General features: G+C 56.8%; 1 protein-coding gene across 4 annotated transcripts in view; it reads left to right on the top strand.

Annotated features, from left to right (window-relative positions):
- Positions 1–8,349: 8,349 nt before the first annotated feature.
- SH3TC1 (SH3 domain and tetratricopeptide repeats 1) overlaps positions 8,350–27,291 on the top strand; it is a 44,800-nt gene continuing 25,858 nt past the window's right edge. Inside the window, exons 1-3 of one of the 4 annotated variants that reach the window (XM_019711525.2) lie at positions 8,350–8,668; positions 23,337–23,529; positions 26,931–27,005. In XM_019711525.2, coding sequence (XP_019567084.2) covers positions 23,385–23,529; positions 26,931–27,005 — 220 coding nt within the window. In that variant the 5' untranslated portion in view covers positions 8,350–8,668; positions 23,337–23,384. Of the gene's footprint in view, positions 8,669–16,790; positions 16,893–19,317; positions 19,659–20,639; positions 23,217–23,336; positions 23,530–26,930; positions 27,006–27,291 lie in introns of those variants that run through there. The other 3 variants (XM_074320779.1, XM_019711520.2, XM_019711521.2) reach the window with 3 other exon arrangements.

Genomic DNA, 27,291 nt, shown 5'->3' with positions numbered 1-27,291 from the left:
TCTTCCACTCTCAAGGCTGTAGTTGGGATTTGGTAGCACTTAGAGGTGGCATTTCCATCTTTCCCCTGCTTTGTGCCCGGGAATCTCCTTGTTGAAACCTGGGCCCCAGGACGACTGTGGTACAATCAGGGCTGACATGTCAGAGCACCTGGGCCCACCAGGGACCTGCCTGGTGCCAGCAGGAGGCCAGGAGAGGATGGCAAGAGTGGGGTAGGACTCTGGGGCAAACACGGGAGCTGCACCCCACCCCACGTCTTCTCAGTGTCCTAACCACTTATCGTGTAGTATGGATTGTTCTGGTGAGGGAGGGACAGAATATGGGGAGGGTAACCTCAGCACCCTGGCCCAATGGGTTCCGGGATCAAGCCCTGCAAGCCAAACTCTGCTCTCCTGTGGGTACCAGGTGATAATTTGGGGGTTCTATCCTTGGTAATCCAAAGGTGATCATAAAACACAAAAATAATAAATGCAAATATATGCTTTTACAAATGTCTGTTAAATATATAAAACCACCTGCTCTGTTGAAAAACACAGCCATTCCTGGTGTGTCTGTGGAATATTTTCCCTGCCTGGGCTGTGCCGGGTGCAGCTTCCTGAGAAAGGAGTCCAGTGACCTGTGGGTGAAGGCCCTGTTTTCATGTTGTGATAAATGCCCCGGTGACACGCACAGGCACCTGTCACTGCCCCACGGGTCTGCAGATGGCTTCACAAGCAGGGTCATTTGTCCTGAAAAAGTCTTGTTCCCTTGGTGGAGGCATGGCGGTCTTGAGACGTGGAGAATGCCGAGTGGCGGCGCGGGACTCGGGCAGGCTGGGGCCGGCCATAGTGCCGACCTCACACCGTCTGGCTCAGGTGAGGGTGCAGGTCGGTTTCTTGAGGCCGGTGCAGGAGGGTGTGGGAGGGAAAGGGGCCAGCGACCCATGGGCCGGGGTCTGCTTATCTGGGGCAGAATAGCCTAGAGGGAGGGGTTTTGTCTAACCCTCTGGGTCCAGACTCATGCTCAGGTAGAGGGAGCTGAGGGTGAGTATGACACTGCACCTGAGGAGGATGCCCAGGGCCAACCAGGTGAGGCACTGTCATGACAAGGGCTGTTGTGCCAGAGAACCTCCACCTTCATCATCATCATCATCATCATCATCATCCCATTTTACAGGTGGGGAAACTGAGGCCTTTACCAAAATGCAAACTATTGCTGAGTGGAGGAGCTGGGATGCACCCTCGGCCCTTAGGAACAGAGAGCCTGTGACACAGCGCCCTTCCTGATCTGTGTTCACCAGCACAGGGCAGTGGGGAGGCTCGGCAATGCGGTGAGAGGCCTGCGCCCAGGATGAGGAGCACAGCACAGCACAGAGGGACCCACCAGATCCAAAACACACCAGGCCCTCTGTCCCTGCACTGTTGGAAATGCCCTCCCTCACCTGGAGATCTCGGTCTCACACTCTAGACTTTGCTGCAGACTCTCTTCTTGGAGAAGCCCCTGTGACCCCCCCCCCCCAGCTAAACCAGGGGCACCTCTGCTCCCTGAGGCCTTGACTGTCACTGCCACATCACTCCTTAGTCCTGTCTGGCTCCCAACCCAGACATCAGGCCTCCCAGGTAGGGCTAGGCTCAGCTTGTCCTGGGGTCTTCAGGACATGCCGGGGTCTCTGGGTATCCCAGGGTCTGCCGCACAGAAGGGTGTGGCCACTGAACTGCAGGGTCAGCGAGCTCCCCTCCATGGTTCCCTTTGATGCCCCTCAATCAGCAAGCCAAATGAAAGAGGTCAGACCCCCTGAGCCCCTTCCCAACATTCCTGAGCTCGCCCTGGGTCCGCTGAGACCTCCCATAAATTACTTCGGCCATGGAGCCCACAGTATATCTGGTCTCACCTGGGGCCTGGTCTAGAAAAGGCATCGGCCTGAATACCCAGCTGTGCAGAAATCCTGCTGGCTGTGGGCACATGGTGTCCAGCAGAAGCTGACAGCTTCCAGGGGACCCGGATCACCCAGGGCACCTCCGGGCATTCTCTCAACAAACTGCAGTTTCCTCTGTCCTTTCTTCACCTCCAAATACAGCCCGTGAATTGATTTACTTCACAGCCAAATGGAGAAACAGATGAAATATGATTTCATTGTGGGATCTTTCCAACCACTCAATAATTTAAACCATGCCATGTGAAACCAGGAGTAAAAATAACATGTGACTCACATCTTGCTCTCCCAAACGCAGGTCCACAAACCAGGATTACTCAGCCAATTCAGGCCCAACCTCATCACCACGCACCTATGGTTCACCTGAATTCTGCAGGCACGATGGAAAGCGGACATGCACTGGTGTGGGTTTTATGTAATTGATTCTCCATAGCAGCCCAGTCTATTGCATAATTTCAGTTGGCAGTTAACTGAGTGGTTTGCGGACTTGGCAACATTTGGCCATCACAGAAAATCATGACAGAGGGTTTGTTACAAGTGATGGAATGAAGTAGGCTATACGGGCCTGATTCTGGAAACAGCTCACATGATGCAAACCTCAGATTATTGGCTGGTGAACAAAAAGTCATTATTATAATTTAATTCTGTGCCTGTGCGAGCAGAAACAAAGAGAGTCAGGATGACGTGAGAGAAATAGAGAGTGAGGGAGAAGAGCAAGTTCAGAGGTGAGGCGATGCATTTGCTGAGCACCTACCATGTACCGTGTGCTGGAAACAAGAGAGAAGAGCTGGTCTGGGCCCTCCAGGGGTAACTGGAATGTGAGCTGGACTAGCTTCTTGGGGCTGCATAACAAAGTACCACAAACTGGGGGACGTAAACAACAGAAATTTGTTCTCTCACTGCCCTGGAGGCGTGACACCTAAAACCAAGGCACTGGCGGGCATGCTTAGCTGATAGCTCAAGGGGAGGTTCCCTCCTCTCTCTCTAGCTTCTGGGGCTCCTGGCCATCCTTGGTGTCCTTGGCTTGTGGCAGCATCACTCCACTCCCTACTCTGCCTTCACACAGCCTTCTCTGTGTGTCAGTCTCCCCTCCTTCAAAGATCACAGGTCCTTGGGTCACGGCCCACCCTAACCCAGTGTGACCTCATCTTAGCTAATTACATCTATGCATGAAGGCCTTATTTCCAAATGAGGTCATATTCACAGGTCCCAGGGGTTAGGACTTGAGCATATTTTTTTGGGGGGCACAACTCAACCCAGTATCATCCCCCCTATAAGGGCCTGGGAGGAAAGTTCACATCTAGGGGCTCACAGCTGGAGAGGACAAACTGAGGCCAGAGGAACAAAGTCACACATGGCCCGTGCAGGCCAGAATGCACCAGACTCTCCTAGCCATGTGACCCCAATTTCCCATGTCCCCACTTGTCGATGACAACTTAGGCACATGCCCAGCAGGGGACTCAGAGGCAGGGTCCCTGACAGTGAGACCAGCTCTTGTCCTGAGTCTCGTGCAGCAGACCAGCCTCTGGTCCCACGTCACCACCAGACCCCCAAGCCGATCAGGCAAGATAGCTTGTCATCTCTCAACCCTTCATGCCCCGACTTTGCGCGTGTACACACTTACGTCTTGAGGGCAGGGAAAGGTCCCCTACAAAAGCTGTGCTCCCTGAGGCTGCTCTGCGGGGCTGTGAGAAAGGGATGGCTTTTCCGGAAGATTGTCATGAACCTCACCTGCGAAATTTACCCAGCGCTTCTCCCTGCTCACCTCTCATTCCAGCGTTGTTCTGAGGACCTGGCGGCAATGACCACCCTGGTCTCCCGGACGAGGGACCTCTTTAATTACTAATATTGTGGCCGAAAAGGGGCCACATACTACACCCGACAAGCTCAGGGGAGGCCCACATGGCGGGCGGGCCCTACAAACCCAGAGACGCAGGAACCACACCGGGTGGCCTGAATGTAAAAATTCCTGACTAAAAGCGGGTCCTGGGGGGCAGTCACGTCCTGGGCCTGTAGCCTCCTGACAAAGGTCAGTCTTTCCCTTTGAAACCGTCTGTTGTCTTTGTGCATCTGAGGCAACACACCTTTGAAATGTCAGAGTCATCTCCTTTCCCAGATTCCTTGAAGACACCAGAGCACAGCCCACATGTTACCGTGTTGCCCACATGCATCTCCAGTTCCGTGAAAGTTTACTGTCCCGGACCCACCAGTGTGGAAGACGCACGTGTCTCTCCATTTTACTTTGCTCCAATCCCAGAGATTCCCCCTTCGCTTCCTCCCACCCCCGCACCACCAGTGGATCCCACACAACCCTCCTCACGTCTCCTCCTTTGATTCCAATGTATAAAATAAGCTGCAAAACTGCCGCTCTCCGGAGCACTTTCTCAATCCGTTGAGATTCTGCTTCCTGGGAATTAGCATAGGTTTGGGTTAAATAAACTCTTATAAGACTTTTTCTTCGGCTGGTTTTCTCTGTCGGCGCTACTATTGTAGAATTAAGAATCAGAGAGCAGCAAGTGGGGCGAGCCAGGAGAACCCAGCTCAGCACTTCCTGGGAAAGCCACGTCCCTCTCATCTATCAAGGGGGCGATCACAGGAATGCGTTCTCCCGGCACTGGGCCCTCCCACTGAGCTCGCCCCCAGGGTCTTAGCCCAGCGCAGGTCCCAGAGTGACCGCTGCGGTCGCTGTGCGGTCAATCTTCTTCTTTTCCACTAGAGGGCAGTGGTGGGCGGTAGCTGCTCCTCCAGGTTTGGACTGAGTGTGGGAACACAGGACCTGCAGGGAGATGGCCTGACTGACGCCTCTGTCTAAAGACGGGAAACTGAGGCCCAGAGGGGGAGGGACTTGCTCAAAATCACTCAGAGAAAGAAATGCCCCCCTCTCGAACTCCCAGGGCTCATCCACAATTGTTCCCAATGGGGCTTGGGGCAGACACCATGAGCAGGTGACATCCTAACGAATGGAAAACGGGAAGCTGGGGGTCTGGCACCGGGCAGAGGCCCCTGGAGTCTAAATTTCGAGGGCCTGCGGCCTGCTGTGCCCATCTCTGGGCTCATATGCTTGCTCAGAAACACTCATTTATAAACTTGCTCCCAAAAGATGGCTCTTACTATCATACAGATCTCCTTCTTTCTGATTACAAAACTAATCGTCTCCTGATTATAAACGTGATACACACGGAAAACACAGACAGAGCACAGCGAACACGTAATCATCTGACCACGTTACTCTGGTGACCACAGCGAAGGTGGTGTAGTCTTCTCTCCACTCTTTCTCCCTCTAAAGAGCACTTTTAAAAGCACAAATGGCCTGCAAACTCCCATGGTGGTTTTTTGCTTTTGTTTTTTTTAATTTATTGGGGTGACAATTGTTAGTAAAATTACATAGATTTCAGGTGTACAATTCTGTATTACATCATCTATAAATCCCATTGTGTGTTCACCACCCAGAGTCAATTCTCCTTCCACCCATGGTGTTTTGAAATTCCTTCCCCTGTCCTTGGAGAAGTATTGAGAATATTTTCATGAAGTCACTATTTATTCTGCCACCAGGGACAGCACTTGCCCAGCTCGTGCCTATTGCCCCCTGGGCTGGGTGGATGCCAGCCCTGCGGAAAGTCCCGGCTGCCTCACAACGAGTGGTGAGGACAGCCCTTCAAACACAAGTTCAAGTCCTTGTTGCCTTGGGGCTTTTGTGCAGAAATCTGCTGATGGGTTCACACCTGTCTCCGCCCAGCCAGGTAGGTTACAGCCTTTCCTTTGCCTGTTTATGTCTTCTCTGGACACAGCCCCAGAGCTGGCTTGTCTCAGAAGGAAACAGACCAAGTGTCCATTTAATGCAGAGCTTCGCTGCCCTGGCCCTGGGGATCTGGGCCTAGCAATACACGTTCCTTTTCTAGAATCTTCTAGCTTCTCGTAGGTCGTTCTACTCTGAGTGGTACTTCCTACCCCGTAGGGCCAACTTCCCCTTTCATCACTCGCCCCAGCTCCTCCACGTTGTAGGAAATGTGCCCTGAAAACACCCCCAGTCAGGTTGGCTCACTCTCGGGCTAATGGGGTGGCCTGGCCAGGCCTTTAGGTCACAGGGGGTGAAAGGAAGGTGCACATGGCGTGAGTCTTTTTAAGCAAGATTTCTAATCCGGTAAAAGGATAAGACAAGAAGTTTAGGTTTAGGCGATTTGTTTGTTCATAAATGAATTTTGGGCTCCAGAATGGCAGTCCCCAAGTCAAGACGATTGACACATGTCATCGTTTACATCAAGAAGCCCTTGCACTTCCTGTCTGAATGCTGAGTCCCTGAAGGAGGCAGATGTGAGACTGCCATACGGTGGCGAGAATTCTCACAGAAAGAGAAAGGAGAGGCGTTCCGTCACCACATGCCCACGCCGGCTCACAGGCCTCCTGCACCCCTCAGCCAGGACGAGTGAGCGTGGGGAGTGGAGAGGAGCCTGGCCGCTGAGCAGGTGCCTTCTCCGTAACTCTGATCCTCAGAGAGCTCCCAGCCCAGCCCCTTCCGCTTTGCAGATGGGGACACTGAGGACCACAGCAAGGTGTATTGTCTGCAATGAAGCTGGGATCAAAAATGCAGGGCTCCTGACATAGCTCGGCTCCATGAGAGGACCCGCCAGGCGAGCGGAGGGCAGAGGACCGAATCTCCAGCACAAACGAGCTTCCAGAATCAGAGACGTCAATGGTGGTAAATCCCACGGTGGGACCCCAGCCTGGGGACTTCCAGGGTAAATTCTGTCCACGTTACTGGGCCCATGAAGGCCCCCAACCTGGGCAAGGGCCTCTGGAGGAGGATGGCCCAGGACCTAACCACCTCCAAGTCCCCAGGCCTGGACCCCTGGCTTAGTGACAAGCACAGTCCCCTGGACACTAGTGGGGTCCTACAGCTCTAAGAGCTTGGGGGTCTCCAGGAATTCCAGGGTGCCAGGGCTTGGTTGCTGGACCCCCACCAGGCCCAGAGAAGCGGGGTCACAGCTCAACCCCTACAGGGCACCCACTAGTGGGCCAGTGGAGCGCCTGGTGTACTCGTGAGTGTTGGAGAGCTCGTCCCCCACAAAGTAGCAGCAGACCCTTAGATCCGCCATGTGGTTTGGTGGAATGCTGCCCACCTGGCCAGGCTTCCTGGATTTTCCAGAATAGCCAGATGTCTGGTTTTAACTGTGCAATCTCTACCCTTTCAATTGTTGAAAATGAATTCAGGAGTCTCAGCTCCACGCCACTGGCCTGAGGGCTGCTGGTGACACTCACAGGCCTGAGGTCTTAGGACAGCGCCACACATCGCCACATACTGGGCCACACACAGGGCAAACACGAGAGGGTTTGTGGGAAGAAAGCCCAGGGCTCTGGATTGCAGGGAGTGTGTCAGGAGCTGTGACAGCCAGCGGCTATCAGATGCCAGCCAGCAGGGCGGTGCAGAGACCTATTCCAGGCTCTCATAATTCAGAGCAAAGAACAGTGTCAGACACCCTGTACCACATTCATCCATCCATCCATCCACCCACATTGGTAAGGAGAACGGAATGGGCAGCTCCTGCCCAGCTCTTCCCGCCTCCTGGCTGAGCCAGCTCTTCCCCTGTAAGAGTACAAATCACCTCAGATGGCTGAGAGAATCACTAGGGTGCCTCATAATACACACACATCTGGTATATACGACTGTGAGCACGTGGCACTTAGGGCTGGGGGGTGGAGAACACTGTTTTGAGCCCTCAGCATTTACAAACTCCCTTACTTATCATTAACACTGATGAGGTAGGCCAAGTATCTACTGTTCTTAGATTTCAAAGACGAGGGAAGGGAGGCACAGAGAGGTTAAGGAACTTGCCTGTAGTCACACAGCCAATGGTGGCGGTGGTAGCCCCACCCCTGGTGATTCAGGGGTCTTCAGAGGGGCAAGGGAGGCAGTGTCTGTCACAGGCCCCAGAGGACTCTGCCCACCTGATTGAATGTTCAATGGCAGGAGCGCCATGTGGGACAGGGGTGCTCAGACTTGCCTGATGACAAAGACCACTTGGGAACTTGTTAAAAGTCCAGATTTCTGGGCCCTGCCCAGGGGGAGCCTGAGGCGGGGGACCTGGAGTCCAGAATCTGTAACTTTAAGGACGCCCCAGGAGACTCACCCAGAGTAGGTTTGGGAGCCAGTCCCTCTGGACACCACACAGAGAGGCTGCCCACTTTCACTGACCCACTGCAGGCCTCACAGTGGGCCCAGCACACAGTAGGTGCTCAATAAACATTTGGTGAACTCCCCAGCCGCTGCCCTCAAGGCCCAAGCAAGAGTGGCCAGCTCTCCTCAGCCCAGCTATGGGGCAGCCCTAGCAGCCGTCCCGGGGCCCCGCCCCTTCCTCTGTGAGGCCTGAGAGCTGGCAGGTGGCACCAGTCCCCAGGCATCCCCACAGCCCCAGCACACCAGGCAGGTCCTGGGAGCCGTCTGCCTGCCTGCCTCAGCTCCTCCCCACCTCGCTCAGGAATGCTGGCTCCGGAATGCTGACCGGGATTGCTGACACTTCCGATGGCCGATGGCTGATAAGGGAGAAGAAGGAGGAAGGTCATTCCGGAGACTGGGCCCCTTCCTGGCGGGGCGGGCCGGCCATGGCCGCAGCCAATGCCTCGGGCTGACAGCTCAGGCCACCTGATTGGAGCCTGGCTGAAAATGTTCACTTCCCTGGCCTGGCTGCTCCGTGGAGACTGTCCTCAGGGGCCCGGGGAGCCGCCCTCCCTCCCTTCCTTGGCAGCGACTGTCCTCTGACAGGGTAAGTTCTATACCACTGGGCTGGGTCTGCCCTGGCAGGAGCCACCCCATGCTGCGGTCTCCCACACTCAGGGTCACCTGTCAAGACATGTGGGGCCAGGGGGTGTGCGCATGGAGGGTGTACCCCAAAACCGGCCTGGGCAGGGAGCAGCGAGGCAGTGCCACTCCAGGCTGGAGTTCAAGTGGCCGAGAAAGGGCCAGTCTCCTGTCCCCACTTCTGAGAAAGGGACCAACAGCCTGGCAGGTGGAGCTGGACGTTGTCAAGGGGGCAATTGTAAGGTGGGAAGGCACCTCCCCGCGGGTCGGGGGACCTTGTGAGGGCCCAGAAGACAGTGGCCCTGGGGATTCTGGTACTGGCTGAGAGTCTGAGCAAGTGACTTCACCCCATTGAACCTCAGTTTCCCCATCTGCAAGATGAGAGTGTCATGCTGGAGGCCAGCACAGTGTCCACACATGGTCAGCAGATACAGACCAGTGACACTGGACAGGAGCAGGGGCCCCTGGGCTGCAGGCCAGGGCCAGGTCCTGCCCTCTGTGGGGAGGGGTCTGCTCCTCAACTTCCCCCAGGTGCCAGAGTCCCTGCAGCCCTGAGAACGCCCCCTTCCCTTGGGGGTGGGCCTGAGAGTAGGTTTTGAACAGGGAAGAGGCAATGGAGAGAGGGGTGGGGCTCTGACCTGGAGGGGGTGAAGGAGAAGCTCTGCCGCCACTGTCCTGGGACCCTCCCGAGGACTCGCACAGGCTGACCCAGAGTGAGTGGGCAGCTCGTGGCCCCCGGCGAGGCTGCGTGTCTCCGAACCGCAGTTTGTCCACATGAACAGTGAGCCTGGTGACCCTTCCTCCCTGTCCCACAGGATTATGGGAATCTTCTTCCCACGCAGCCCCAGGCAGAGTTTGGTTTACGGGATTCTCAGGTACCGTGGAGGGGCCTCTCCTTATCCTCATTTAGAGAAGCGAACTGAGGTTCCGGGTGGCACGACCTGCCCCACATCACTGGCAGGGAGCGGCTGGCACTGGGGTGCTTGTCCAAAGGCCTGCCTCAGTTTCCCCAATGCTTCAGAACAGTAAGGAGAGCCAGGCTCTGCCCCTTTATTTACGTCTGAGGGACGTTTGGCACAGACACACTCGGCACTGGCCCAAGGCCACACAGCAAGTGGCCCTGGGACACGGCCCTAGGCAGCCCCATTCCACAGGGTGTGTTGTCTGTTCAGGCCTTAACTGTTCTCTCTCCACACACGTGAAGTGTGTTCCCTCTTACTGGGACTTTTAACGATAGACTTGATTTTTTTTTTTAGAACCGTTTTAGATTTGTAAAACAATGGGGAAGCTAGCACAGAGGTTTCATGCCTCCCCGCCCCGCCACAGACACACACACAGCCTCCCGTGTTTGGAACACCCTGCATTCCTGTGGGACATTTGCCACAACTAATGAACCAATATTGATCCATTAGTATTAAGTAAAGTCCGTACTTTATTCCTATTTCCTTTGTTTTTTCCTGATGTCCTTTTCCTGTCCTGGGAGCTCATCCAGGACGTCACATGACATTTAGTCATCGTGCCTCCGTAGGTCCCTCCTTGTTTTTCAGGACCTTGACGGTTTTGAGGAATCCTGGTCAAGTATTTTGTAAAACGCCCCTCACTTAGGATTTGTCTGATTTTTCTCCTGATTAGACTGGGGTTAGGTTCCTGGGAGGAAGACCACAGAGGTGACGCGCCCTTCTGACCCCAGCAGGTCAAGGGCACGTGCTGTCCACATGACCTATCACTGTGACGTGGACCTGGATCCCCTGGCCGAGGTCGCCGTGTTGGCCAGGACTGTCCACGGGCCAGGTCTCGCCTCCCACTTGCACACCGTTCTCTTAGGGAGGAGTCACCGAGCACAGCCCACACCTGAGGAGTAGGGGGCGGCTCCCCTCCTTGGGGGCGACTGTCTACGTAAATTATTGGGAATTCTTCTGCACGGAGATTTGCCTCCCCGCCCCATTGATTTATTGACTCATTTATTCATATCAGCATGGACTCGTGGATGTTTGCTTTACACTATGGTTTATACGCCAGTATTATGTTATTCATTGTGTTTCTCCATTGTTCCAGCTTTGGGCCTTGGGAGCTCTCAGTTGGCTCCTGTGTCCCTTTGACATGCTCCATCACTGGGATTTCATTCATTCATTCATTCATTCATTCATTCATTCATTCCTTACTTTTCTGGCACTATGAGCTGGGCTCATCTTCTGTATTTCCTGGCCCAGCCCTAGAATTAGTCATTTCTCCAAGAGTCCTGACTTCTGTTGTTGGAGAGTAGTCTTAGAAACCAAGATCTCTCTGTGCTCTGGGTGTTTTTGCTGCTACCTGGTGTCTTTTCTCTTAGGACCTGTCAGCTGACAGAGCATGGAGATATAAATGTGTATGCCAACTCCTGTATCTACAAGTATAATGTATACTAACCTGTGAATATAGACACATCTGTGAGCACACTAAGCCATGTGTCAACACATACCTACAAGGATAGCTTTACTAGCTCATATACACACGTATCCATGAGAACGAGCATGCTAACCCATGTGTATACAACGTCTGTGAGTGGATGAGTGTACGTATTTATGCACATAGTATGTATGTGCATATCCACATCTATTACAATAAGTATCTCTGTATGTAACATGAGTGTCTATTCTAAGTGAACTGTGAATTCACACTGACGTCTCCAACTCCGACCCATCTCCACGTGGATCTTTCCAGCCTCCTCCCGCTGATTGTCTCCAACTCCCACTCCGACAGTGACATAGCTGGCTTCTACCATCCACCCACCATCCATTTATGTAACTGTGCACATTCCAGCTGTTCAGGCCAGATGTAGAAGCACGAGAGCCTGTAACCCAGGCCCCCGTGGGGAACAGTGTCGTCAGCGAGAGCCCAGTACATACGAGCTGTTCCCTTGTCTTTAGACTCAGACTCCACCCATCGTCAAGCTGCTCAGGTGGCACCTCCCCCCACCCGCCAGTGAGGCTGTTTTATACATTTTTCATGCCCTTCACTGTTTGCCACACTCTGCATCCATCCTGGGATTTCCCGTCTTCCTCACACTTTTCTTGTTTGCGTACACTAAGGTTCACGCTTCGTGCTGCAAAGTTGTAGTGTCTTTTGACAAGAGCAGTGTCATGTATCCACCATCCCAGAATCACACAAATCCCCCACGCTAAAATCCCGCTGCTGCCACCCCTACTCACCACCCCCACATTCATTTATTTACCCTGCCCCAGTTTCTTTCCACAGGTGCTAGCACATAAGAGTGGATTCTAAGGCTCTTTGGACCACGGCAGGTAGCACAGCACAACATACCTGTCACCTGGCAGCTTGCTTTCTCCTTCACGCGTCTGGGAGAGCTTCCTTAGCAGCACAGAGAACCTGTGCCCGCTGCGCAGTGCAGGGCTGGGGTGCGAGCTGCTGAACACCCGGGTTCTTTCCGGGCTGTTGCTATTATAGAGTGTCCACACCTGTTGCCCCGCCATCTCACACGCGGGCAGGTGCCTGCAGAGTGAATTCCCAGAGGTGGGGCTGTGGGTCAAAGGGTGAGCATCAGTGTGGTTTTACTGGTGTGATTGGTAACTCGCCCTCCAACTGGCCGCTGCACCCTGCTATCTGCTGCCACCAAGGGTGTGCTGACAAATGCTGGGTGTTGCTGAGCTGGGGGGTGCCAGAGGGTCTCGGGGCTCATCCTGCACATCTGATTAGCATCATTTCATGTATTCTTAGGCAACAGACAGATAGGAAGTGTCTGCTCACTGTTTTTTCTGTAGAGTTGTTGGTCTTCTCCTCTGACATGGCAAAGGGGTCAACGTCTCAGGTGCAGTTTAACTAAAATAGCTGCTGGCAGAGGAGCCAAGGTCCAGCCTTGCTCTGAACCAAAACCAGCAGCAGATTTCCTTATTAAAAATTGAAAGTAAAAGGATTGAGAAAAACACCAGACAAATCCCCATTGAAGTACATTCTACGAAATACCTGACAAGTAATCCTCCATCCATTTCCTTGGCTGTTGTGACCACAAAGCTGAGAGCTCTGGGGACAGCGCCATCTGATTCATCTATGTCCCCAGTGTCCAGCCCAGGGCCAGGCACACAGCTGGGCTGCAAGTTTGGGGCTGGGCGATGCCGACAGTTCCCATCCTGCCCCCTCTGAATAATAATGATAATAACGGCTCTCCCTGTGGGACCCCCTCCTCCACCCTGGGGGTGAGGGGTGCTGGGCCTGGCAGAGACCCACAAGAGCTCCAGAATCTCCGTTCTTTGTCTCCATGTCACATCTGAGCTTGTACTGTGCGGGCTCAGCATGGTGGGGTGGGGGGCAGGAATGGGCATGTCAGATGCCTGGACCAGAGAGCCGCCCTTTGTGAACACAGGAGAGCTTTGCCAGGGACAGGGAGGTGGAGGGCGTGCCCATCCCGCAGTGGGTGCTCTGGCCACGCCCCCCACAACATGGCCTGTGAGACCTCATCCCTGGACGCTGGTGTGGGAAGGGCACAGGTGTGGATGGCGGCCTGACAAGGGGCTACCCCTCGGGGCCCAGCGACAAGTCTGTGACTCCAGCCCGTGTCTCCAGCCTTCCGGTCAGAGGGGCAGAGTGCCATGGCCAGGCCCTGCCAGGCCCTGTTCACACTCCCAGCAGCTCTCACCAAATGACGCCGGGAGAGGTCCCTGGAGCCCACGCCCAGGTTGAGGCCTGCTTGATTCCCTCCCCACAGCCGCCTCCCCGGAGAGCCAGGAAGAGAGGGCACCACTGGAAAATGGGCAGAAGGAAAAGGGTCAATGTCTCGTGCGACTTTGCCCCTTTTGCATGTCTGGGAGAGGTAGACCCTGTCCACACGGCTTTTGTTCAGGGTCCCACAGGGCTCAGGGGGCCCCTTCCCCCATTGCCAACATCTCTGTTTGCTAGTCATTCAACAAACACTTGCAAAGCGCCCCATCAGCGTCCTTGAGGAACTCATAGCTGTGGGGACCTCTCGAGTTAACCAAGTGACAGCCTGGACAGAAAACCCAGTTACAGCACAGGGCCCTCGGGGGCTGGGAAGGCTGGCTGGTCCAGTCAGCGAAGGCCTTGGAAAGAGGTAATGCCTGAGGGAGACCTGGGGGAGTAGACAGGAGCCAAGGTCAGAGACTGGAGAAAGTGACCAGGAGAGTGATATCCAACTGCTGGGGAATGGGGGGCACAGTGTGGTCAGGAGCCCAAGGTCCCCGACTGGAGTGGGGGGTGTGGGGGAGGGCCTTGGATGTAAACTGGTGGGGGAAGTGAAGAACCAGGAGCCCAGCGGTGGAGGTGCTGGTTCCTGAGGTTTGGGGAAAAGCAGAGAGCGGTGGGTGGGCAACGGGGATGGGGGTGTCCCACCAAGGGGAATGCCTGGAGGTGCTGGCTCGGCCCTCAGGTCTAAGATGACACCCTGGATGGTCAATGTGGACTGATGGCTTTAGAAGTCCCCGAGCTGCGCACACCCCTTGGAGAGGTGTGGCAGGTGGGTGAGAGGAAGGAGGATGTGGCCAGCCGGGCAGGAGTGACCGCCAGAAGTCAGTGAGATGAGGACAGGGGACCTGGGCAGGGCAGTTTCAGGGCGTATGGGTGAGTCGAGGCTGAGAAGACAGGAGTACAGGCTCTGAAGTTAGTTCGGGACAGAGCAGAAGGGTGCAGCTGTACCCCGTGGACCTGCTGACAGCAGTCCAAGGGTTGGTAGCATCACCCAGTCCCGGCATCACCTAGGGGCACACTGGGGAGTCCCATGGAAATTCCCCCTGAGACCTGCTGCCCCCACCCAACTGCAGTGACCTGGGCCTGGTTTCCAGGGAGATGGGTCCTGGCTGGGAGGACTTTCACTCCCCCGGGAGCCTCTGGGGAGTAGGGCCTGGGTTAATGTTTGCATAAGCCAAGTTCAAAATCCACCCCCTGGTGACTGGGCTCCAGAAAATGTCTAGAATTCCAGTGGGGCCCCGCACCCCAAGTCAGAAATGTTGGGCTCTGGGGAGTGAGGGCCGATAGGGTCAAGGGGTCTGTGGGGCTCATCTGTAAGCGAGGGTGACTTCTCAGGCTCCCAGGGAAAATGGCACACACCATGTCCCCCAACTCTGGGAGTGTCTACTCTGTCTGCTCTATGCACCCCCGTCCCGGTCCCCTACGACCTCCAGCTTGTCCTACGGATGTGAGAAGGAGGACATACCACCTGGGCCTTGTGACCTGTATGGGTCGTGAAAACAGCCTTTATACCTTTCTGACCAACTCCCACCCAGTGTCCATGTGCCACTATCTGGGGTGTCCAGGAGGCAGTGCCTTCTCCTGATATCTCCGTCTGTGGAAACACCTGGCGGCAGACTGTGGAGGTGTCCGTGGTACAAACACACCCAGGCACCTGGCCAGCTCCCCCGGCTGCAGAGTCAGCACTTCCCCTGCCAGATTGAGGCCGCGGCCAGGCTGGGGTGGGCGTCTTTGGTGCCGGCCCAGGCACGGAACTGCTGACCACTTCCGACAGGCCTGCAACCCATCCTGGGGCGGCCATCAGTCATCTGGAAAGCCTGCGCGGTCCCCATGTCCCTGTTTTTCAAAGAGCACTCCCTGTAATCACGGGGCCAGCCAGCGTCCTGCTCACCTGTGATCGGGCCCGTTTCAGCCGCGAAGGCCGGAATAACAAACATGCGGAACCCTTGCTGGCACAGGCTCTATGCTAGCCCTTTCCATGTGTCCAGTGGCAGCCGGTGCCAGGTTGCAGGCTGTGGCTTCTGTCTCTGTCCCCAAGATGCACTGGTGCTCACAGTTGGGTGCGGAGGAACCGACTGGGAAAGGCATCTCCAGGCAGATTCCTGCCTCCACTTCCTTGGACTTGGGTCAGGAATTTGCTGTCTTGGAAGGTTCATGGTGGTATCTTTGGCCATTTGTCCACTTCTGGGAAACTGCTTCAAGCCAGCTCCCATCTGCACCTCACAGATGTTGCACCAGAGACCAGGAAAGATGGTGGGGTGCTGCTTGGCCTGGAGCCGGGTCAGGTGTGGGAATGGTCACCAGGCAGGACCTGGGCTGGGGCCGAACTCTGAGTCACCTTCAATGTGAAAGAACCATGTGACCTGGGTGAGCCTCAGCTTCCCCATTTGTAGGCCTGAGGGACCTGCTCTGCAGCCCGGCTATCCAGTCACCCGTCTTTATGTGTCCTGCATTCTAAGTGTGGGTTCACGAAAATTCTCTCTCACGGAACCACCCGTGTTTGCAGCTACAGCCATGAGCAGTGGGAGGCGGGAGGTGGGACACAGTGTCACGTACATATTATGGCCTGAGCCAGCTCCAGTCACAAGGTGGGCAGCAGCTGCCTGGTCACAGTGCCCGTCCCTCATGCCCCCGTGCCCCCTCGGCCCCTCCACTGACTGCTTAGCTGGCGTCTCCTTATCTTGAACCTTACACATCCCAGCCCCATGTGACGGTTCTGCCTTTGTGCTGACTCCTTCCTGCACCGGAGGGTGATCTGAGAAGCTTCCCCACTAATTCCCCTGCCACACGCAGGGCCCGATCCAGCCCGTCTTGTAAATAGGTTTTATTGGCTCACAGCCAGCCCACTCACTCACTCTGGCCTGTGTCTGCTTTCATGCTGCAATGGCAGGGTTGTGGCAGAGACCCATCTCATGGCCCCCAAAGCCAACCTACATACCCTCTGGCCCTTTACGCAAAGCATTTGCAGCCCCCTGCCCTGGAATGACACCTGTGACTCAGGCAGGACTTGCTACTGCTGGGGGATGCTGGGGAGAACCAGAAGCCTGGCCCAGGGGGGGTGGGCGTTAGTCACGTACCCCGTCCTGGGGCCAGCATTCCGGAGGTCCTGGGTTCTGACCTGCTGTAGATTAGCCCTGGGAGGCGGGTGTGGGGGCCTGTCCTTGGCTTCCATTGTGTGCTGTCACCTGCAAGTGGCTGTGGGACGCCTTAGCAAGTCTCATGCCTGGAAGGGCTGCCCAGTGAAGGCCAGGCAGCCCTCCATGTCAGGACTCAGGGATGTTGAGCTCAGGAGGCTCCATGGGACCTCCAGGCCCAGCTCCCTCGTTCCAAAGGGGAGCCTGAGGCCAGGGAGGGACAGGCTGTCCCAAAGGGGCTCAAAGGCCGGCTGGGCTGGGTTTAGGGCAGCTTGTCTCCAGCAGGGCTGCGGGGCTGCCTCATGCCACTGACTCCAGGAGGGAACCCTGGGGAAAGCCCCTGACCTGGAAGCCAGTGGGGTAAGCCGTGCAGAGTGGGTGCTCTGTGGATTGTAGTGCGCTCTGTGGAGTTGGGTGCAGAGTTGGGGAGTGCTGTGTGGAGTTGAGGTGCTCTGTGAACTTGGGGTGCACTGTGTGGAGTTAGGTATATCTGGAGTGGTGGTGTTCTGTGCAGAGTTGGGGTGTGCTCTGTGAGGTTGGGGTGCTCTACGAGGTTGGGTGTTCTGTGCAGAGTCGAGGAGCACTGGGCACAGTTGGGGAGGCTCTTGGAAAACCCCCTCTGGCGTTGGGCCAAGAGCACAGCTGCAGAGACAAACAGGATATGGGTCTTGGGCTCAGTGGGGACAATGGCCAGGAGAGGAAACGTGTCCAGACCCTTTTATGGATGTGGAGAATGTCTAGGGCCTCTTTCAACACAGTTTCCAGCAAAACAAAGGGAGCAGAAGCCAGGCATTTCATGTCTGCACAATGTGGGGTTCTAGGGAGCAGGCTGGAGAATGGGGGCCCCACCACACAGACGGGGTGTGTATCCAAGGCCTGGCCTTGAGGGGTGGACATCTTGCCCTCGTCCAGCTTCTCCCTGCAGCCCCCGAGGACCTCAGTGGGCAGTGGGACATGCCAGCCCGGGGCTGTGGGGTGGGCAGCAGGGCTAGGGGACCGACATTCCAGATACATTCCTCTTTCTCCACTTGCCTGGAGAGCTCTGTCCCCTGGCCTTGGGGGGGGGGGGGCGGGGATAGAGGGCAAAGGCCATAGAAGAGGCCTGGACACTGGCATTTGTCACATGAACTGAGGCTTGGTTGTGCTGCGCGCTCTGCGTGCCGGCCTGTCAGAGAATTCCCACATCTAGTTGAACCCTTCTGATGGCCCAGAGCAAGACCACAGGATACCAACCCCACCTGGGCCTTCTGAGCAGACCGAAGCACTGAGGTCGTGTGACCAGCACAGCAGACTGGCCTTTGAGGCAGTGTCGGGGACACGGGTGCCATTGGCAGGCCCGGCTCCCGCCCTGTGGCAGCCTGCACTGCAGACAATGGAGCCTGGGGTTTTACCCTGTGGAGAAGCCCAAGAAGGGACATTGAAAGGCCATGGGGCACAGTGGGTGAGAGGACCTGAGGGGACAATGTCGGCCCACCTGTGGGCAGCCACAGGTCCCAGGGCTGCTGCAGAGGGGCTTGGGCTCCTGCCTCTGTGTGAGGACAGCGTGTGGCCCAGGAGACCGGCTCCGGCAGGGCAGCCCCATGTACGAGGAAGGTGCAGGAAGATCCTACCTGCTGTGCAAGGGCTGCAAAGGGGGAGGGGCGGGCTGCACAGAGCAGCCTGCTGGGCGGGGACCAGGAAAGGTAAACTGGAGCAGACGAAGGAGGGAGTGGAGAGATGGAGCGGGCGGTGTCTGAGGAAGGGAGGTGGTGAGGGGCTCCAGGACAGGGTGCCTGGACCTTGTTTAGGCCTCCCTGAGGCCTGAGGGGGGGCAGGGGGACTTTGGGGGGGTGACTGTACATAATGCCTGGAGTTGGTCGTGAGAGGGTGGAAGAGAGAGGGTAGAAGTGGGGTGTAGGGGTGAGGTGAGGAAGGGGCAGGCCATGGGCGGGAGTGGTGTCACCCAGAAGTAGCTCAGCCTAGCGTGGCGGCCAGCCCAGGTGATGTTGCCCCCAGGGGACAAATGTCTGGAGATGTGTTTGGTTGTCACAGCTGGGGTCAGCATGTGGTTGGTAGGTGTCAGGGATGCCCCTAAAATCCTACAGTGCACATGGCAGCCCCTCCCCGTGATAAGAAGTCATCCCGCTAGGTGTCCACAATGCAGTTAGAAACCCAGGGAACGCAGGCCTGGGGCTTCAAGGTCTGTCAGACCTGGTTCCAGCTTGTCTTCCAGTTGTCACTAGCCTGGGGCAGGTCACATGACCTCACTGAGCCTCAGTTTTCCTGTCTGTAAACCGAGCACATTACCACTTAACTCTGAGGTTCTTCCCTGTGTTAAGCCAGGCCACACGTGAAGGTTGTTGCCCTCCCACTCCGCATTCCTAGGGCTGGGCTGCGACAGCAACCAGGGCCCTTCCCTCAGCAAGGGCCTGAGTGGGGCCGGAAAGGTGAGGATGTGGGCCCAGATCAGTTCCTGCTTCTTGTCTGAGCCAACGGGAGCCCGAGGCAGAGCCGGGATCGCCTGCTCTCAAACCCAGGTGGCACCTGGAGCCAACTGGAAGGAAGGCACGGAGAAAAGGAGAGCTTGTGGGGCCACCCTTATCTGTCCCCAGCGGGACGGTGCTGTGCCCGTGTGTGCGCATGAGCACATGTGTACATCTGTGTATGTCTGTGGTGTGTGTGTGTGTGTGTGTGTGTGTGTGTGTGCACGAGCAAGTGGAAGAGGAACGGAGAAGGGCTGAGGTTGGGAGGGAGGGCTGGCTGGCAGCTGGTTGACTTCCCCAATCCCCAATCCTGGGGCCGAGGCGAGAGAGCCGGGGTGTCCCCGGTCTCCACCCAGAGCCTGGGGGCTGGGTGGTGGGCAGGCGGCACAGGGCCTGGAGCTGGTCCAGGAAGGAGCTAATGATCAACCCTCCTGCTGTACTGGGCCTGCCTCTCCTCACTGGCCCCAGGCGCAGGGAGGAAGTGGGGCAGGAAGCAGGGGGCGGTGGCCACTGCAGAGCAGTCTGCCTGGCTGAGGACGGCTGCTGCCTGTCCTGGCTGGCTGAGACAGCCGCGGGGCCAGCCGGGGAGGAGCCGGGATCAGCTACCTGGTGTCTGCTGTCCTGTGGACGCCGGCCTGGGAGCTGCCTCTGAGGATCCACGGAGGTATGAGGGTGCTGGGACAGGCAGGTCACTGGGGGTGCTGGGCATTCTGGGGGCTCTGGGATGGGGGTGGGAGGACGTAGGCTGGCAGAACAGGCATTGCTTACAGCAGGGTCTTACCACAGTTGGATCTAAGAACAGTCTTCCCCTGTTTACTTCCTTGAAGACTTTTCTGACATTTTGGCACTGGGGGGAGCAGAACTGAAGCCTGGCGAGTCTGGAAGGCTGTGGGCACTGATTGGTGGATCTGGCCAGAACACCAGGAACGCTGCTAGTGGGGATTGGCGGCGATGGTGCCAGTAATGGTGTCGCATTGATGAAGCACCGGGGCGTCCACAATCTCGCCTCATCTCCCCTCTACGTGGGCGCTGAGTGAGTGCGTCCTGTGTGTGTGGAAGGGACACAGAACCTAGCCAGCAATAAGGGATTCAGGTCTAGGGCATCTCAGGTGGGACCTCGCACCAGGTTGGTGCCACATGGGGCAGACCCCACAAGTGCCCAGCCCAGGGTGGCACTGTAGCTGTGATCTTGCCACTCTGAGGTCACCACCTCGGGCCCCTTTTCCAGCAGCAAATGGGATGAGTGCTTTGATCAGAGGTACCAAGCAGCAAGTTCTAGGGGAGGAGTGGACCCAGGCCCCCTAACACCAGGTCCTGTCCTGGGCACGTGGCCTGTGGACAACCCTGAGACCCTGTACCGGCTTCCAGTGACCCTTCCTGGGGACCCAGACCCCTGGTCCTGTCGATGGGGGGTTCCAACCTTTTGCAGTTGGTGAGGTTCATAGAAATGATGGCTGGCAGAGCAATGTCGGGCGTTAGTGGTGCCGGCCCGTGCTGGGGCTGGGGGCTGCCTGCATGTAGGCTGGCCAGCGGGGGCTGGCCCCCCAGCGCTGGATCTGGGGAGCTGCAACTGAACCCCTGGCTGGAGGCAGTGCAGGGGCCACAGGTCCGTCCATGTTAAGGGTGGGTGCTCTCCATGTTAAGGGTGGGTGCTCGAGGGCTGGACGCAGACCCAGCTGATTTTACATGCAGCCTTTTAAATCTCAGGAGCCTTAGATTGCCCATCTGGGAAAGGGGCCCCAGGACACTCCCTCCTACAGGCTGTCATGAGCATTAAATGAGGATGCTTAGTTAGCACCTAGGTGGTAGCCGTCATTATGTGATTGTCACACTGCTGTTGATAATGATGACGCTTCCTGTACTAGGTGTAGTGCCAGCATTTGCTATGACGGAAGTCATTCAGTTCTCCCAAGAACACCCTGATGTGGGTGAGGTTAGCCCTGCTTCACAGCAGACGGAAATCAAAGCACTGGGTTGTGGCATAGACCAGTGTCCTGGGGCAGCCGTGGCCAAGCCCCACATGCTGGGGGCTTACAACAACCGACATCGAGATTTACTCACAGTCCGCAGGCCAGAAGCCTGGAATCAAAGTGTCAGCAGGGCCACCTCCGTCCACAGCTCCGGGAGGCGCCTTACTGCCTCTTCCTTCTCCTGGTGGCCCCAGGCGGTCCTGGGCTTGTGGCCGAGTCACTCCAGTCTGTCCTGTGTCACGTGGCCCCTTCCAGTGTTTGTGTGCCCTCCCCTTCCTATAAGGATACAGGTCACTGGGTCCAGGGCCTGGCTAACCCAGTGTGCCCTTGCCTTCCCCTGCTAAGACCCTATTTCCTGGGAGGTCACTTTCTGAGGTTCAGGGTGGACATGAATTTGGGGGGACAGTATTCACCCCAGTACAGGGGCTGACCAGACAACCCTCAAGTGGTGCTTCTTGGTGAAGCAGACGAGGTCTGCATGGGCCCTCCAAGCATTTGTTCGGCATGAGCCCTGTGAAAGTTTCGGCTAGAACCACCCCCAACCCGTTTAGGGCTGAATTGGTACCATCTTCTCCTCCCGTCGATCCTACATTTATCAAATGCCAACTGTAACCCAGTAGCACCGTCCATGTATCCATCGAGCTCCTTGTGAGGTGGGTGTTTTCATTCTCAGTCTCCTGTAAGTAAACTGAGGCGTAGAGCGGTCACCCTGCCCACTGACCCCAGGCCGCGTGTTCTGGTGCCAGACTCCCCTCCCCGGAGGTTGGGGCTGTAGAGGCCCTGCCCGGGTTTGTCCCCACCATGAGCTGCGCAAAGAGGATAAAGTCCAGAGGTAGAAGAGTCTCTGAAGGGTGCCTTATGGTGACCCGGCTGCCTCTGGGAGCACCGGACCCCCGCAGGGCTGTGGTCAGGACAGCCCCTCCTGCAGTGGGACCCGGAGCCCGCGAGGCCATTTTAGGAACCAGAAAGCAGGGAACTCTCCGTGGAGGCTGTACCCACTTCCTCATCCCTGGACTGTGACTAGGAACCCCACGCTTACAATTGTCCCTGGCAGTCCTTCCTGCTGGGCAGGTCCCTCACGGAGCAGGGGTGGGGGTTCCCTGAGCCCAGGGAGCCTGTCCTTTCCTCAGGCCCCGGTCCCTGAGCGCTGGCTACGTGCTGGTCCATGACGGCCCCAGGGCACAAGCTGATGGGCCGGTCCTGCCCTGGGGTGGCGGGGTGGAAAGTCACGCGCCCCAGATGTGCTACCATTGTGCCAGATGCCCAGCTGTGAGAGCACCTGCTCCATCCACCTCAGGGGGGCAAGGACCTGGGTGGGGACACAGGTCAGGACGAGGGACTCCCACAAACAGGAGCGAGTGGGTCAAGGGATGAGACACCTACGTGGGCTACGATGAGACGCCTCGTGGGCTCAGCAGCAAGAGCAGGTGGGAGGGCGGCCGGCTTGGAGCTGCATGTGCCCTGGTCCTGACACGCAGGCGGTGGGGCCTGTGTCTGACCCTGGTCCTGGGGCCATAGCAGCTGGGGGTCTGCCCTGCGCTCCTTAGCCCTGGCCCAGGCTGCCCCCCATCTCCCCGTGACAGCCCTCTCATCTCTGACCCTGGGGGGACAGAGGCATGGCTGCCTGCTCTTGAGGACCCGAGGGCACCCCTGGGGTGAGGAGAAGGCGCCCTCCTGCCTCGGCCACTTCCTCTTCCCTGCCCTCAGCCACCGGCTTCCTTCCTTCCTGGGACCTGGCCTACTTCCTGACAGACAGGACGGCGTTCCAGGGACCCTGCCAGAGCCCAGACCTCTCCCAGTGGGAGAAATGAGGCCATGGAGCCAGTTCAGGCCCTGAGGTTGTTATAAGGAGCAGCAGAAGCCAGGCTGGAACCCCAGGTCGGCTGAGGCCGGTGTGACATGGAACTAAATAGATGTCTCCAGGTTCCTCGCTTCAGCCCTCGCTGGCGGGACGTGGCTGGGCTTATCCCCAGCGCACGGTGCCACGGCGTGTGACGAGGCCGTCTCTGCTTCTGTCCCACACGGTCCTTGCAGCTCACGCATCGTTCACAGTCACTTCTGAGCAGTGATTCCACGGCAGGGCTCTGTGGTTAACCCCACCCTCCCTCCAGGATGTCTACCCTGCCAGGCTAGGCAGGCGTGAGCCCGATCACCATGCACATGTTGGCACGTGGCTCCGACGGCTTGTTCCAGGGAGACTCATGCTGGTCCGAGAGGAAGTGACCGGCGAGCAGAGCGATGAAGGATGTGAGGTGTCCACCAAGTACCGTGGAGGGGTTCTCGCCTCTTGACCCCAACTCTGGCGGGAGCATCCACGCGGGTCCTGGGGGCCTGTCTTCACTGCTGACCACCACCCTCTCCTCTCTCTACAGAGGCCAGCCCGGCATGCTCAGCCCTCGGTGCTGAGGCCACTGCTGGTCATGGAGGACCCAGCGACGATGAGGATGGTGCCTCCAGGGCCCTCTGGTGGCAGTGGCAGCGACGAGGTCCAGAGAGTGGCCGTGAGGTCCTCGGTCGGCTGGGAGGGAGCAGGACCGCAGGAGGCCGAGGCTTCTGGCAGAGGCGGTGAGTGCGGTGGTCCACATGGCCAGAGCGGTGTCTGCACTGCCAGGGTGTCGGGGTGTCGGGGTGTCGAGTGAGAGATAATCCCCTCCCAGTGAGTCATTGGCTAGCCAACTCGTGTTTTCCAGGGCCGTGTCAGTGATGAGAAGACAGGCATGGAGAAAGGGGAGGGGCTTGGAAGTCCTAGAACAGCTGCCCAGACACCTCCACTTACGGCTCTTTTACAGACCTTTGCGTTCCCACAGCCCTGTGTGTCCTCAAGACATAAACCGATTACTCAGGACGGGGCGCCCCTCATTCCCCCAGGAGGCTACATAGAAGAGAAGAGGGAAGGAGAGGGGACACAACTGAGGTGTGCCCCAGGCACCCCCATTGTCATGCTGGCCTACTGCCTGTTGGGGCTCTAGGGTTGCACATGGTAGGTGCTCAATGCACAGTAATGATCAGTAAATGACCGATGCTTTGGGAGAGTGGAAACAAAACCTAACACACGGTGCCTGGCCAGAGACGGACACCGTGGAAACCTGGCAATTGGAGGTACTTTTATACCGCTGTTACCGTGGTCCTTCCAGGTGTGGGCAGAGATGGGAAGGGCCAGGGTGACCCTCCTAGGTGCTGACCCACCAAGGAATCAGGTCCTGTCCGACACCTGCCTGGCTAGGAATGGGGGAGCTGTTGGGGGCCTGGGCCTGGGAGCCCACCCATAGCCTGGGGTCCAACTCCCTGAGGAGCAAGCGGGGTAAGGAAGAAGGAGCTGGGTCCTGCCTCCCGTGTGTGGGCCTGACCTGCCTCCCGCGGACAGCCCAGCCAGGCAGGGGCCGTGAGTCTTAGAGCAGAGGACGGGTGAGGTCTGGCGCTGAGGCCAAACAGGAAGCATGCTGCCCTTGTTGCCAGGTGTTTCCTCCACACCACACACCACACACGACACACACCAGCCTCGGGATGCATCTGTGAGCCCCGCGGAGGGAGTCAGTGACCGTGTTCTTCCTCAGGAGGTTGTCCGCTGTGGGGCGTAAAGCCGCTCAGTGACGGCCCCACCCAGGCTCCTTCACCTGAGGGCTTTCTTTCCACTGACAGCGAAACTTACAAGAAATCATACGCATAATTCCATTTACCCAGATTCCTCAGATGTGAACATTTTACTACACTTCACTTTCCCTTTCTTACTGATATGTATTCTTTTTCTGAACTGTTTCAGAGTAAATTGCCAACACGATGCCCCTTGGTCCCCAGATATTTCGGCGTGTATATTTCCTAAGGACATGGGGTCCCAACATCATGTTCCTGGTCGAAATGATAATCGACGACCTCATTCAGATCTTGTCATCTGTCCCAGTAGCGTCCCTCACAGCAGGGAGAGCCCTGGGCCATGCCTTGCATTCCGTTGCCACGTCTCTGTGGCAACCTGGGGGTTGCTATTTTGAAGACTACAGGCCAGGTCGTCTGTGGAACGCCCCTCACTGCAGGCACAGCCACCGGCTCTTCAGCTTTACAGTCAGGTGTTTGGGGCACAAAACACCCAGAAGGGCCGTGTTCCTGTCAGCGCAGCACAGCTGGAGGCCGCGATAGCAATTTGTCTCCATACTGATGACGTTCATTTTGGTCGCTTGGTTAAGGGGTGTGTGACAGCCCCCCCCCCCCAAGCCGGTAGTTCTTCCCTTTGTCGTCGGTACGGAACCTGTGGGAAGATGCTTTGAGACGATGTGAACCTCTTGTTCCTTTTCCAGCTCACAAAGCAGGAGTTTATCATCTATGCCTGGTTTTTGACAGAAACAATAATTATGATGGTTGCTAAGTGACTTTCTTGCGCTTTGTTCCTCTACATTTATCACCAGGCTTTCTACTGTAAAGAAGAGCAGTCCCGTCCCCTCCCCCATTAGTCATTTATTGACTTTACTGTGGGCTCATCCGTCTGCAGTTTCCTCTCTGGACTGCATTAGTTGACATCATTAATTATTTTGTGTTCAAACTGGCCCAGCTTTGGTCTTTTGACATGGCCCCATCATTCTGTGAGCACGTCGGGCTTTCTGGGACCACAAGATGCTCATCTGGCACTTATCCCAGTCCCCAAACTTGGCCATTTCTCCAAGGAGCCCGGGCTTCTGAATTGGAGGATGGTGCTTAGAGCCAAGATCTGGGCGCCATATGCTTTTTGGGATTGGACAGGCATTTCTGAGTCCTTGCTGAATGCCTGGCTCTAGGGCGGGCCTGGGGACACAGAGAAAGCGAGGTGCGGGTATGGGCTCTGACCACTCAGGCAACGACCCGGCGTGGGGCTGGTATACATAGGTGGTCGGCAGACGCTGCTGGGAGGAGAGCAGACATGAGCACCATTGTGTTGCCAGGTCCAAGGCCGATGTGGTAGCACTGTGCTCATGCCTCTGAGCAGGACGTCTGGGGATGACGGAGACCCACTGCCCTTAAGTTCATACCCTCTGCCGGAACCATAGGCATTTCCCAGTCAGACTCCCCTTGGCCCCAAGGCCCTGATTGATCATCCCATTTTACAGATGAGCAAACTGAGCAGGGCAGAGACGAGGCGCCCTGGTTTAGATGCAAACTGGGAGCTGGCCTCCAGGATGGAGGCTGCGGGGGAGAGGGGTGAAAGCCCAGCACTGAGAGGCCTCTCAGTGTTCAAGAACCCGTCCTCTGACCCTGAACTTGGAGGTATGTCACTAATCCTTGCCAGGCTGTGAGCTGCTCCCCACCAGCCTCACAAAACAGTGTCGTCCCCAGGAAGTGACTAGTGCAGCCAGATCAGGACGCAGCTCTGTCTTCTCCAGACCCCGAGTTCCTTCTGGGCTGTCACCTCCCCTCTGTGGTCTGCAGAATCATGGCCTCCAAAGATATTCACGTCATAATCCCCAGAACCCGTGCACACATACATTACCTCCTGTGGCAAAGACTTTGCAGATGGGAGTAAGTTACGGATCTTGACACGGGGAGATCACCCTGGGATCAGAGTCAGGGGAAATCAAAGATACTGGGCTCCCAGCTTTGAAAACGGTGGTAGGGCCATCAGCCAAGGAATGCAAGTGCTGCTGGAAGATGGAAAGGCAAGGGAATCGAGTCTTTCCTGGAGCCTCTAGAAGGAACCAGCCCTGCCGACACCTTGATTTTAGCCAGTGAGACCCTTTTCAAACTCCAGAACAGCAAAATAATATACTGTGTTGTTTTCAGAAGCCACTAAGCTTGGGGTAGTGTGTTACAGCACAAGAGAAAACTCATACACCTTCCATCCTCGCTGGGCTTTTGTGACACTGGAGGAATGGGAGGTCGTGAGTGCACGGTGGCTTGCGGGGATGTGGACACACCTCTTTTGTTCCAGAAACGTCTGGGGGGTTGGTGCCTGTGTAGCTGCGAGCTGCCTGTCGTCGTAAGCACACAGACCTGCTCTGTTACAGGTGCCGCTCTGCCCCCTGGCTCGTCTCAGCAGGCCTCTGGGACCCCTCCCGGCCAGATGGGTGCGTACCCCACAGGTAGGCATCCTCGGGCAGGGTTAACTCTGGACTGGGGATGTGAATGTGGGATCCCTGGGTGCCCCCCCTTCTCTCCATGGGGGTTGGGAAGGGCTTTGTTAAATGCAGACACCCAGGTTCTGATTCTTCCAGTCTGGGGTCGGGCCCAGGACTCTGCATTTCTGGAAGGGGATAGGCGGAAGGTTGGGTTCACCTGCATTTGCAAAGGACTGCTCTGGACTCTGTGTTTGCATCTGCTCAGAAAGTTGGACCTGGCCCCAGAGGCCGAATGCAAGGGAAACGGAGA

This window comes from Rhinolophus sinicus, linkage group LG02, assembly GCF_036562045.2.
Source record: "Rhinolophus sinicus isolate RSC01 linkage group LG02, ASM3656204v1, whole genome shotgun sequence".
NCBI classification, from domain to species: Eukaryota; Metazoa; Chordata; class Mammalia; order Chiroptera; family Rhinolophidae; genus Rhinolophus; species Rhinolophus sinicus.
Note: the sequence above shows the minus strand (reverse complement) of the source record. Positions and strands in the feature narration are given on the sequence as shown.